General features: G+C 33.0%; 1 protein-coding gene across 2 annotated transcripts in view; it reads left to right on the forward strand.

Moving 5' to 3' along the window:
- The window catches only part of KLHL1 (kelch like family member 1), a 449,643-nt gene that overhangs the window by 147,471 nt on the left and 287,221 nt on the right, over positions 1 to 14,951 (forward strand). For both annotated transcript variants that reach the window (XM_037800143.1, XM_037800144.1), the window contains exon 2: positions 2,946 to 3,128. In XM_037800143.1, the coding sequence (XP_037656071.1) occupies positions 2,946 to 3,128 (183 nt within the window). The remainder of the gene's footprint in view (positions 1 to 2,945; positions 3,129 to 14,951) is intronic.

The following is a 14,951-nucleotide window of genomic DNA, read 5'->3' on the forward strand; positions in this document are numbered from 1 at the left end:
ATTGGTTCCCTGTATAGTCCTGTATTTATGTATTCAGCACCATCGCCACCATCTGTATAAGGACATCTCCATTTCTTCCACAAAGAAGGAGGAAGAGTCAAAGAAGGCAGAGAGACAAAAGAAAAAGAGAAATAGAGAGAGAGAGAGAGAAAGAGAAATGACAGTTAGAAAGCAACAAAAGGAAAGACAGCATTAACCTAAAGTAGAATAAAGAGTTAGACAACATCACCAATGCCAGGAGTCCCATATCCTTCCCCTATTTCCACCCCCCATATGCATTTAGCTTTGGTATATTGCCTTTGTTATATTAAAAGAGCATAATACTGTGTTTCCATCAATTCTAGCCTCTAGTTTGCATTGATTGTATTCCCCCCCCAATCCCCTACTATTTATAACACCTTGAAATTTTGACATTCATTTGTTCTACCTCATGTAAAACCTTATTTGTACCTTTTATTACAATTGTTGAGAACCCTAGGTTTCCCTGAGTTCCCAGTCCCAGTCCTTATCATTCGTCTTTTGTTCCAGTGTCCCACATAGTCCCAACCTTCCTCTTTCAACCATACTCACAGTCATCTTTGTTCAGTGTACTTACATTGCTGTGCTACTATCTCCCAAAATTGGGTTCCAAACCTCTCACTCCTGTCTTTTCCTTTCTGTCTGCAGTGCTCCCTTTAGTGTTTCCTGTAGAATAGGTATCTTGTTCACAAAGTCTGTCATTGTCTGTCAGAGAATATTTTAAGTTCTCCCTCATATTTGAGAGATAGTTTTGCCAGGTTTAGGATTCTTGGTTGGTGGTTTTTCTCTTTCAGTACCTTAAATATATCATCCCAGCCTCCTTCTTGCCTCCATGGTTTCTATTGAGAAATCCACACATAGTCTTATCAAGTTTCTTTCATATGTGATGGGTCACTTTTTTCTTTCTGCTTTCAGGATTCTCTCTTTGTCTTTGATGTTTGATTATTAAGTGTCTTGGCATAGGCCTATTCAGATCTATTCTCTTTGGGGTATGCTGCACTTCTTGGATCCATAATCTTATGTCTTTCATAAGAGATGGGAAATTTTCATTGATTATTTCCTCTATTATTGCTTCAGCCTCTTTTCCCTTCTCTTCTCCTTCTGGGACACCAACAACACATACATTTTTGCTTTTCATTTTTCCATTAAGTTCCCAGAGATGTTGCTCATATATTTCCATTCTTTTCTCTATCTGTTCTTTTGTATGTAGGCTTTCAGGTGCCTACTTCTCCAGTTTCTGAGTGTTTTCTTCTGCCTCTTGAGATCTGTTGTATGTTTCCATCATGTCTTTCATCTCTTGTGTTGTACCTTTCATTTCCCTAGATTTTGCCAGTTGGTTTTTCAAACTTTCAATTTCTACCTTATGTACGCCCAGTGTTTTCATTATATGCTTCATTTCTTTCACCATATCTTCCCTAAACTTTTTGAAATGACTTAGTATTAGTTGTTTCAATTGCTGTATCTCAGTTGGAGGGTATGTTTGTTCCTTTGACTGGACCATAACTTCATTTTTCTTAGTGTAAGTTTTAGTTTTCTGTTTTCTAGGCATAGTTTTCTTGGTTACCCAATCAGGTTTTCCCAGAACAAAATGGGCTCTGGTCCAAGAAGGAAGAAATATTCAGTATCTGGTTTCCCCTGAGGGTGTGTCTTAGAAAATTGGTATACCCTGTGAGGGCTCAGGTCACTCTGCCTTTCTGCCCAGCAGGTGGCACCTGTCAGCCTGTAACTCCAGGCTGCTATAAGGAGGTGTGGCGCATGGCTGTTTTCCCCCAGGCTCTGGAATCTGGTTCTGAATGGAAGGCAGGTAGTAGAGCTGGGCCCCACCTCTTTCCTCTTAGGGAAGATGGACCCCCTTGGGAGAGGTCATTAGCATTTGAGTGGTCTCCCTCTGCCTGTGCTATATCCACCCTTGTCTGGGTCAGAGCATTGGGAACTGAAAATGGCTGAGGCTTTCTCCACTGATCCAAAACAGGGACAGAAAGCCCCCTTCAGGGCCTATCCGCACCCACCTTCTTGCTTTCCAAGGTCAGTCATTACCAAAAGCCTCTGTCTTCTTGTTGGGGATTCATAGCTTGTATCAAGCAGTCCACATTTATTAATTAAAACCCCAGTTGGAGCTCAGCTGAGCTGTATTCACTTACTTGGAGAGAGCTGCTCTCTAGCACCATGAGGCTTTGCAGCTGAGGTCATCAGGGGAGGGGGCTCCCAGCTTGGATCTGCTGCTTTTACTTACAGGTTTTATACTGCAATCTCAGGCATTCCTCCCAATTCAGGTTGGTGTATGATGAGTGGATGGTCATGTTTTTTCCCCCACAGTTATTCTGGATTATTTACTAGTTGTTCCTGGTTGTTTATTAGTTGTTCCAGAGGGACTAACTAGCTTCCACTCCTCTCTATGCTTCCATCTTAGATGCGACAATTTTCTTTTAAATTTAATTGTTGAAATGTTTTACAAACCATTTTTCTTATTTTCCCAAACAACAAGCCATTACTTCTGTAAAGAAACATTTAGAACAACATCCCAAGAATCATAATTATTTAGAATGACATAATTGAATTAGTTACTTCAATATCAAGTGGCTAAAAATAATATTTCATTAGTAGTTGATTTTAGAAAATTTATATTAATAACTATTTATTTCTGTTACTATTTCAGGTTTAGTAATTGACATGTCCTAATAAATACAGACAATCCATGTGGCTTTTTTGTTATACCAATAAAAAAAAAAAAAGAGACTATTTACAACTCATTTGCTGTTTCCCAGAACAAATGATTTAACCCCAAATAGATTTTTCTGACATGTATTAACAAAGATGAAAATAAGGACAGATGCACTAATTGACTCTATGAAATTCTGAAAGTCTGTATATAGGTCTGGACAACTGATGGTACTCTGTGAATGCTGTATTTCTTTTTTGATTCACAGGCTGTCAGCAACCAGCCATTCGCTGACACCTCAAAGTGACATGGATTCCAGCAGCTCTGAAGAATTCTATCAGGCCATTCACCATGCTGAGCAGACCTTTAGAAAGATGGAAAGTTACTTGAAGCAACAGCAACTCTGTGATGTTATCTTGATTGTTGGGAACCGAAAGATACCTGCACATAGGTATAGTAGTTTTCTTTATTGGAAATATACATTCATTTTGTTAGAAGGGAAAGATTGTTTTGTCATTGCAGAATATTCTACTACTAATGCAGAATTAAAGATCTGCATTTCTAAGAGATCTGGCGTCTCTCTATTTTTTTTTCCTTTTTTGAGGTGAGTTCAATACCATTTTCTTTTAAGAAATAAAGTACGTATACAATAGTTAAAAAATAACAATTCTTGCACCTAGGCATGATAACTATGGAGAAAAAGTATTTTTGTTGAATCTGACTCACAATCATAGGACCTAGTAGAAACTAATGATACTTCGGAGGATGTATATTTGACTAAGATCTGAAATGAGATATGCTTTTCCATCCATTTTTAAAGAAAAGTAGATTCTCTTTAATGTATATTATTTGTTTCAGCTGGGAAATTAAGGGTATGTCTTATTTGCATCTTTATTTTACTTTTATTGAAAACTATATAATTTATGATGCTATTAATATTATACTTAAGGCCCAGTGTATTCAAAAGCTGACAAATTTTAAATATCTCCTATGTATTTATGATTGCATTTCAAAGTTTAATGAACTAACATCTGATCATTTTGTGCCATATTGATATGCAATCAATATTTTTATGAAAATTATTAAATATGATGTCGAATTTTACCTCATTTTTCTAATTTTTTCTTAGTATTATAAATGAAAAAGGATTTTAATTTATTAATTTAGATACTTTAAATAGTTGAATATATGTGAAAACAACCTTAGGCCACCTTGAAGTATGTCATATTTAATAATAATGCTAATGAATTAAGAGGAAGGATAGATTATACAAGTAAAAATATGCTTTCAATGTTTTCTCTTCCCTATAATTTTAAACTTAAATGATATTATCTGAATAATGTACATGCATCTAAGTATGAACTATTAAAAGTAAAACAAAAATGTGGCTGTATTTCTACTATGGTAGCAAGATTAAGATATGGACATTGAATTTGAGTCAATATACTAGAAATCCAGAGCACAGAAAATTTGACATTGAATAACTAATTTGGGTCAATCTGTCAGCTAACAATGGCAAGATTTCTAGTAATATATAATTCACATTTAATTTTCAAATATTATTATGAAAATTCATTGTAATTGGCAAAAAAGCAATTAACAAAAATAGATATTATTATTATTGAGAGAAATATTCAATATCATATGTTGGACAAAAATGCAAATTATTGTAAGTTAGAATCTGCTCTCTTTTTTTTGTCTTGTTAGCAGTTTTTGGTTTCAAAATAAATTTTAACCTAAATTAGTGATAGAAAATATTACTAGAAAAATTGTTAATTCTAGTAACTACTCACAGTTTATTATTGGATCACTTAAAAAAATTTTAATCCTGGAAAATGTATATAACTCATCTAATTAAATCTTTAAAATGTTTAATTTATCTTCTATTACTCTCAAAAGCAATCCTAAAATTCAGTTAGTGCTTTAACACTCTATATTCAGGAAATAAGTGTGTTTAGTTATTTTTTTTTCCATTTTGAGTTTTCTACCCTTCTCAATCATTCTGACATGCTACAATTTTATGTAATTATTTAATGAATTTTGAAACCTTTGAAGTATGATAATAATTAAAATTGGTAAAAGTATATATTTTTCTCTTTTTCAAGCCCTAAATAAATTTGGCAATAGCTGATGTTTTCTTTATTTCTAATTAAAACATAAAAGCATAGATAAAATTCTATTACATTACTTAGAGGAAGAGATGTTATTCTTAGTTTGAGAGTGTAAATAAATTTAGTTCATTTAACTTACAAATTAGTTAAAAAACTTCATACATATTTGTTTAAGAAGGCAAAGGGTATCAATTAATTCAAAACTATATTAACCAATTAAATACTACATATAATTCATATCATCTTAATTTATAGCCTTTGTTAGTACCAATTTAATGTTTTTCTTTCTCATTTGAAGCATTTTAACCAATATATTAATCAGTTTTCTTATACTCATAATATTCCACATATTTTCCTCTATTACACTGTCTACATTGCTATTATTTTCTAAATAATGTGTTTGATTATTCAAGTAGTTTTATAATAATTTGGTTGACTATGAAATACATTTGCCTCATAGTTAAGATTAAGATATCTGAGAAATTTATTACTTATATATGAATTCTCTGAAGGTTTAAATATCTTATATATTTAGCATATATTAAAACAGGCATTGTCAACCATCCACATGATTCTTAAATGTGATAAGAAGGATTTTTTCTTTTTTTCATCATGTCTAAATTATTTCAAATAGCATTTATATTTCTACACTGTTGTTAAATCTTTAGCACTTTCTATTTTTCAAGTAATTATATATTTACAATTCAAAGTTGAACAATTTTCAACAAAAATGTATAAAATATTTAATTTATGGAGCACCTGAAAAAGTCAAGCACTGCTTTGGAGAATTGCAGGCATATTTCATTTCCTTATTTACACTTTAACACAATGAGACAACTATCAATACAGTCATTTCCTCTTTGCTTACAGCAAATAATCATCTTAGCAATAGTAGTGAAATCAATGGATTTTTAAATTATTCTTATATTTTGATTAGGAGAGATGAGTGTTGTCTTGGAGCATAATATGTATGATGATGCACTACAAAAATGTGGAGTATTATAATCATTTCAAATAATGAAAACATTTTATTTTAATATTTATTGCTCTTTTAGAAAAGACATTGAAGCTACTACCATAAACATTTACTTAATATTTATTCATAAGCATAATATATATTTAATTTCATATTAATTATCTCATCATAAAAACTTCAAAATAAAATTTATTAACAAATTATTTACTTTCATAGGAGTCTCCATAAAATTATTTATGTGCTCATTATATTATGTATAAGGTTTTTAAGCTGATGTAGGTCACGACTATCAATCCAGTTATGAAATGCCATGTCTATTTAAATAGTCTAGGTAATTGCTAGATGTATGTTGAGTAAACTACGTCTGAAAGGCTAATAATACCTAAGGTCATGATATATTAATATATTTTTGCATGAAAAATATGTAAAATTCTGAATTCATCTCTGCTTCAGATCCTCAGAGAAATCCTAATATAAATTTAGTCTCCTCATAATCAGCATAGAATAATTGATTAGCAGGAAGAGAACCAAAACATTTTAATGTAAATCCCTAAATAGCAAATTTAGAGGATCACTTAATAGCTAGGCTACCTGTAATCAGGTATTCCAGATATTGCAAATTAGACTGACAAAATCAGTATTAATAGTTGGGCAGCCAAATGTTCAATGGTGAGAGAATTAAAAAGCTTCAATGCCTAGTCTGTATAATGTACCAATATACAATAAAATCATATTCAGAGAATAAAAGTTTTTTTCCTCTTTAGCCATTAATAAGAGTAAATTCATTGGGCAGAAATACATGGGAAAGCTTAAACAGCTAACCTATTCTGATTTTGAAACAGTGCTATTTATAATTTCATGTGAAAGAAACAATCTGGAAGGATATATACCATACTGCCAACAAAGCTTATTCCTGGAGAGCAAAATGGAGGAAGTAACATTTTTTAAAAAATATTAAACATGTATATTATTTTAACTCTTTAGAATGAGTAGGCAATAAGTTTATGATTAAATGAAAATAATAGTGAAAAAGAAAATAATGATATTTGATGGTAACAGATATGATCCTGCTCCATAGATGAAAACACTGGACATTTCAAGACTTTTTGTATGGTATTCTCAATCTTTCTTTGATAATTAATTAATTTATTTAGGAGTATATTTATTATCCTGATTTTTTAATAATGCAATAATGTCATGCAAATAGTTGAAGCTAAAAGTGACACTTGAAATAGTGTATTTAGTTCCACCTAAAATATAATAAGTACAGTGAAATTGATTACTTTCATAAGTAATGTAGATATTAATACCCAAGAATAAGCAAGTAGTATTGCTTCTCTGTGCTGTGAGAAAGTATATTTATATGGACTATCTTTGATGGGAGAGGAGTAAGTAATTTCCAACATTGTAATAAATCCAGTGGTCACCTAAATCTGTAAATCAGCTTGATAGTTTATATTAGTTCATACCACTTCAGAAAAAAACAGGTTAGAGAATCTGAAAAAACTCTTTTTTGCTTTTCACCTATCATTTGGATATCATTTTCATGTCATGCTTATGACTACTACTGATATTCCGCAGTAACTGGTATTGGTTAATGCACAGTTGGTGATGCAAAAGGATCATAAAGCATGGTGCTCCTCCTCATGGAGTTTTGAATCTACTTAGGGAGGTAAAAGTAACACATGGGATAATTAGGAAATTGTTGTTGGAATTAACTGCAAACTGAAATATATCTTTCTGGACCTGGTGCAAGAGAAAATCAAGTAAGGGGATGAGTAGCAAATGATAGAGTATTCTGAAAAACTTTTCAAAGGAATTGGATATGAGGTTGACCTAGTGGAAAGAATGGATATGCTATTTTAGATGCGACACTATGGAGAAAAAAATAGAGAACTAAATAATTTACATGTGTGAAAATAGTAGGATAATAGCTTGATGAAAGCAGAAGAGTTTGTACATTGGAAAATTAGACTATAAATGAAGGACAAAGGGGATTATGGTAGATCTTCAAAACCAATGGAGAAGTTTGGGTTTGAAATAGTATGTGACTAGAAACTAGTGTAAGTCCTAGAGAATGGAGTAATATAAAACATTCACTGTGGTTAAGTACAAGGCATAATTTGAAGTGTTTGCATAAATGAACTCATTTTGTCCTTTCCATTTGCAAAGAAGTTCTTATTTCCCCCACTTTATTTATAGAATGGAAAACTGATGCCATGAAGAAATTTTTAAAAAATCACCCAAGTTATGCATTTGGTTATTGGTGGAGATAGAATTCACACTCAGGCAGTCTGGCTATAGAAATAATGCCTTTAACCACTACAGTAGTTTGGATGCCTTAATTTAGGAAGGTAGCTTTGAAAAGTGGCACAGTTTTATAAAATGCAAAAGAGGGTCACAGGGAAAACTGGTTAATGACCTGGGAGGCTGTTGCCATTGATCCAACCATGAAATACGAACTGTGTGGACATAGAGATAAGATGAACCAGACGTACTTTGAAGAACAGTGTCATAGGTCAGGTTTCCTAGAAGCAGAGCCTGAAACCGGAATTCAGGAGTACATAATTGATTTGCAGCATCTTCAGGAGAAAGAGGAGCAGATAGGGCAGAGGAAGAAGCAATGAGAAGCAATGAGTGGATGGAGTCTCACCTTCTCTGCTTCTGCCTGATCCCTTAAAAAGCTCTGGAGTTTGAGTTGCTCCATAATTAGTCCTGCCCTGAGGCAAGGGGCCAGGATTTTATTTCTGGTTCTATTAGTCATTGGCTGTGACCCTACCCACAGGGTAGGATCTGGGGTCAGTGTTGGGGGAAGAAGGTTGTGGAAGAAGTGAGGAGAGCAGGAACACATAAACTCTCAGGGAATGAGACAGCTCCTTTTGGACCAAGCACAATTATCCGGAGTAGGGCAGGTGGGAGTGGTTAGCTACAAACATCACTGTTCCTGAGGACAGGGGTGTGCTTTTCGTAAAGGTGGTTTCAGAGGGGCAACCACAAATTTCAATTGGAGAGCTGGATTTTGTGTCATAATTTATATAAGCAATGCAGTAGAAGGAAACTTAGATGATAATTTCATAATTTCTCTCCTGAAGGTTAATTTATTGGTGGTGTACCTATTAGAAATGGGTAAGATTAAAGGAAAGAAAATATAAGAGGGAGATTTTGAGTTTGATTTAGGGCATACTGAAATGCTAGTGGGATATTCGATGAGCTGGGTTTCTACAGGCATTCAAAGGACAAGGCTAGATTTGAAACTACTATAACTGATTATTAAGGCCATGTTCAAATATGATTCTGAACCAGTAACTGCTAAGGCAAAAATTTAGAAACTTGAGAAAAAATAAAAAAAGAAACCTTAGACAACAAAAGTTTCCAGCAGTAGGAATAAGAAGAGAAGTCAATAAATAAGAGGTAAGCTGAGATAAGAAAGTCTGTGCTGCTTTAGCTAAAAAAGGGATTTCAGGAAGGAATGGGAGGACAACAGTGTCAAACACTGAAATAAATTGGAGTGGAACTTAGAAAAGTTTAATAGATTTGGAAGGAAATAAAGTCGTGTTGACCTTACTTATGTGCATGTTTTGCTCCTGCTTCTCTTGCGTTACTAGAAGCTAAATATGTACATGTAAATATATTACTTTCTGTTATGCATTTAATCTCTCTCCTAAAATCTAATTCAAATCCTACATGTCACTAAGTCTAAATGTATAAATTTTTCTTCACTTCTCTTACTTACTTAGCGATGTTTGGTATGTTATGGTTGATGAAGATTTCCTGTAATTATTTAAGTTTGAAATCTGTAAGCCACATAATATCTTGCTTCAAATGGCTATTTTCCTGACACAAATACAAACTTTATATGTGTAATATTAAGCCAGTTAACTTTAATCTTATAATCTAGGAGAGATATTGTATATTGTAGCATACAATATTATATTACTTCTTTGATGAAACTGAGAATTTGACAGTTTTTTATAATGGGTATGTAATACATAATTGAAGACACCTTCTTAATCATTTTATCAACCTTTGAGAATCTAAAGATCTGACTTGTTGCTTACTAACTGACCAGTTAAAATGTGGTGGACAGATAGCTTTACATTTTTCTAACATTTAACCACTGAAGGCATTGATTTTAATAGAAAGTTTCAATTCATGGATTACAAAGAACACTTCTTGAATGCTTAAAGTACATATTTTGGGACTTATTTCAGTTAAAAAAGGAATTTACATCTTTGTTGGAATTGACTGTCATCATGCCATTTCACTTATATAGCAGATCAAATTGCAAAATAATTAATTAAACGTATACTTCCTGATTGAAAAATCTTAAACTTCAGATAGCAATGACTTGCATTGCCCTTTCTTCTTTTTTCCCTTATAATGTTCCTAGTAAGAAAAATACCTTCAAAGTGTGCTGTTTTTTAATAGATGTAAGCATTATATTTGGACCTGCTGTCATGCCCCCATTATTTATTGAGCACTTTCTTACTTTCTGAAACAAAATGTTTTCCAGGCTCATTTTATGCTTTCTCTGCTCCTTCCCTGGGGTCAGAAATTTTTCCAAGAAGCCTTTAATACATATGTGCACAAACACATACACACACATTTATATATTTATATTAACAGCCATGAATTTGCACTGAAACCTCTAGTTTCAAGCCCACACCACAGCATTTATTTTAATCTTTTCTTTTCCATATTTGTAACTCTGTTCTCCTTCAGTGAGAGACCTCACTCCCATGATCCTCAAAAACCTATAAATGTCCTCTATTTTAATTTAAACAAAAAGAAATGTCTGGCTTGCTAACAAAAATCACTTTGCAAAACAAACCTACTAACTAAAAAGCAACCTTTTTTAACAGTACACTTTTTCTTTTGAATGCTGGCATAATGTCAAGGGTTCTACTCATTTTTTTTTTAATTTATGCTTTCATTTAGGATGTTAAAGGACCCAAAAAATCTTCACTTCCATTAAAACAAAAATAAATCACCAGATAAATAAAATTATGGTACTTTTTCCTTAGTTATTGAAAAACTGTGGACACACACATACAAAGAATAATCAAACACTAATTTTCCTCCCTGCCTAGCCTCTGTTATTTTGACACAATACCTGCTATGCAATTGAAAGCTACTCTATGTAGGGAAAAGCAGGAGAATGAAAGCCATAATCAAGAGTAAAATCAGAACATACAAATTGACTTAAAGAAGAATCAGGTGTTAAAATGAACAGAAAAGTATTTCAGGGTAACTATGATAAATGATTTAAAACACTTACAGTAAAATATGTATATTATGAATGAAGCAATGGGGAATTTCAAGAAATATTTAAAGCATAAATAAATAGAATTAAAAGGAAAAAACTAGAACCATAAAATGCAATATCCAAAAAAAGTTCACAAAATGGAATCTTCAGCAGATTGGACAAAATGGATGGTAAGAATTTTGGGAAGAATTCAAGTCACTAAAAAACATCCAAAGTGGAACACAGAGTGAGAGAAAGACTAAATGTAAAATGAACTGAAATTCGTTTGCTGAATGAACTCTCAATTGTTGAAGCTTATATGTAACTGGAGTTCAAAGAAGAGTCAGAGAGTGAATCAAAAGGAAAAAAATGAGACCTTGTTAGCTGATGATTTTCTAAATGTGATCAAAAGGATCCACCCATTGCTCCAGGAAGCACAGAGAAACATAAACAGAACTGAGAATAAGCAAATCACACCTTGACATATCATAGTCAAACTGCTAAAATATGAAGACAGTGAGAAAAAATTTAAAGGCAATTAGAGGTCAAGTGAATATTATAACAGATGAACAATGACAAGAGTAACAGTTGACATCCTATCAGATGCCATAAAATCTAGATCATAACAGTTCTATTTTTATAGCCCTAAAAGAAAAACAACAAATCTACCAATCTACAATCCCATATCAAGCTAAAATATTTTTTAGAAGATATTGTTGCGAAGCTATGTAAAGACATTTTCATGTAAATGAAAGCTGGGAGTATGTTTTGTCATTATACTTGTACTAAAAGAAATACTAAAGAAATATATTCAGGTTGAAGGGTATTGTTTTAGTTTCCTTATTGCCAAAGCAAATACCATGCAATTGGTTGGCTTAAGCAATGGGATGGTTTTGAGGCTAGAAGAAGTCCAAATCAAGGCACCATCAAGCAATGTTTTCTCCCAGAAGACTGACATTTTGGGACTGGCTGCTGACAATCCTTGGTTCTTGGCTTTTCTGTCACATGGCAATGCACATGGCGACCTCTCCTGGCCTCTCCTTTCTATTCCAGGTTCCACTGACTTTCAGCTTCTGGCTGCTCCCCATCTGGCTTTTTTCTCTCTTGTAACCTTCCCTATAAGGCCTTCAGTAATAGGATTAAGACCCATCCCGAGTCACACCTTATCTGAAGTAAACTTATCTGAAGGTCCTAATTACAAGGGACCATTTACCCACAGGAATGGAATAAGTTTAAGAAAATGGTTTTCTGGGATACACAGCTCCTAACCACCACAGGTTTTGATGCCAGATTGAAACCTCCTTCTGTAAAAATGAATAAGGAGCATCAGTAAAGTTGAATAACAAAAAAGGTAAATACTTTTTTACTGTGCCAGTTTGAATGTATTATGTCCCCCAGAAAAAGCCATATTCTTTGATGCAATCTTGTGGGGCAAGCATAATAGTGGGGATTAAGTTGGACCATTTGGATTAGGTTGTTTGCATGGAGATGTGCCCCACCCAGCTGTGGGTGGTGACTCAGGTGGGATACTCCCATGGAGGCATGGCCCCACCCATTCAGGGTGGGCCTTGATCAGTGGAGCCATATAAATGAGCTGGCTCAAGGAGAGGAAACAGAGTGCAGCTGTGAGTGACATTTTGAAGAGGAGCAAGCTTGCTAGAGAGGAACGTCCTGGGAGAAAGCCATTTTGAAACCAGAACTTTGGAGCAGATGCCAGCCACATGCCTTCCCAGCTAACAGAAGTTTTCCGGATGCCATTGGCCATCCTCCAGTGAAGGTACCTGATTACTAATGTGTTACCTTGGCACTTTATGGCCTTAAGACTGGTAACTGTGTAGCCAAATAAACCCCTTTTTATAAAAAGCCAATCAATCTCTCTGGTGTTTGCAATTCCACAGCATTAGCAAACTAGAACAATTACCAAAATACAAACGAAAATTTCGGGGAATGTATAAGGACAATTCATCAAGAACCATGTTCACTGACTAAATATGTATTGCTAAAAACCCTATCATCATATATAAGAACTAACTTGAGACACTGGAGGTATAATAAAAAACAAACGTCATACTGGAGATTTTAACATGAAGAACAAAAGCATTAAGAATAGAGTATTTTGATTATTTATAACCAAAGTAATCTACTTGACATTTAAAGAGTATTAAAACAAAGAACTGCTGAATACACATTCATTTCATGGGCACACAGGGTCATTCACCAAATCAGACTACATGCTGTATAATGTAATGCATCTAAAAGTATTGATATGATAGAGTATATTCTCTGACCATATCAATATTAAACTAGAAACCTAACAAAAATATTGAAAAATGATCTGCAAATATTAGGAAATTAAGCAACAACACCTAAATTATACATGAGTAAAATAAAATATCACAAGGAATATTTGAAAATATTTTGGGATCAATGATAATGAAGTCACAAATTTGCAGGTTGCAGTTAAAGTGATTTTTAGAGGAAAGTTTACTGTTTGAATTATTTATAATGGAATAGAGTATGTGAATAAAGTCAATTATCTAAACACCCAACTTAGGAAAGTAAGAAAAGAGTAAATTAAATTGAAGGTAAGTAGAAAAAAAGAAAACAATACTAAAGAAAAGATTGATTAAATGGAAAATAACTAAGACATCAGTTAAATAGAAATAATGTACACAATCAAAAAGTAAGGAGTTTTTGTAAAAAGATAACATTTATATACTGCTTGTTAGAATGATCAAGATAAAATACAAAGAGAAGACATATATTGCTAAATATATGATTGGAAACAGGGGGCTGAATACAGATCCTACAGACATTTAAAGGATAATCAGAGGATATTATTTATGACAATATATGGCAGCATGGGAAAAAAAAATCATAAAGTCTTGAAAAACCCAATTTACCAAACCTGATACTAGAGGAAATCTAAATAGTCTATATCTATTTAAGAAATTGAGTTTTTTAATTAAAAACTTTCCCATGAAGAAAACTCCAGCCTAGATGGTTTCACTGGCAAATTTTATGAAATGAATCAAGAAAAAAAATAATAATCATATGAATCATACTCTTTCCAAAGTAGAGGAGAAAGAAACATTTCTCAACTCATTTTCTGAGGCCATCTTAAACCTAACATCATAATTTAACAAGAATTTTATAAGAAAAAATAATTAAAGATCAATATCACTCAAGAACTTTGGTATAAAACCCTCAAGAAAATAATAGTAAATAAAAAATATACAGTCACAGACTGTAAACACCACTAATGTCTATCCACAGGAGAATGGCTAAAAGCATGGTGGTACATTCATACAATGAATATTACTCAGGAATATAAAAGAACAACCTACAATACCTCCAATAACATGGAGAAATCTAAAAATGATGTTGAGCAAAAGAAATTACACACAAAAGAGGACATGCTGCATGATTCCTTTCATGTGAAGTTATGAAACAGGCAAATGTAAGCTATGTGACAGAAATTTGATCAGTGGTTGCCTGGGAGTGGAGTATAATTAAATGCAAAGGGACATAGAGAGACTTTCTGGATTATAAAAATATTCTGTATCTGCACTGGGGTTTTGGTAAAATGGGTGTATGCATTTGTCAATGTTCATTGAACTCTACAATGAAAATCTTTGTGTTTATTGCATTGGATGTTATAACTAAATAAATTTGATTTTAAAACACAAAAAGATAATTTTTCTCTCTGTGTAGTTAGACTATTCAGTTGAAATCTAGTGAGATACATTAGATTCTGTTTGTATCTCATGTTAGTGTCTCTTCCAAATATTGTTTGTTAGATATTTTTTGAATATGTGGATATTAACATGGTTACAAAAGTTGAACTGCACAGCATATTTTACTCATAGAAATATCATGCTGAAAAGTTCTGCATATACAGGTGATATTAGTCTTTAATCTGTGATATATGTTCTAAATATT

The sequence above is a fragment of the Choloepus didactylus genome, chromosome 12 (genome assembly GCF_015220235.1).
Source record: "Choloepus didactylus isolate mChoDid1 chromosome 12, mChoDid1.pri, whole genome shotgun sequence".
Lineage (NCBI taxonomy): Eukaryota > Metazoa > Chordata > Mammalia > Pilosa > Megalonychidae > Choloepus > Choloepus didactylus.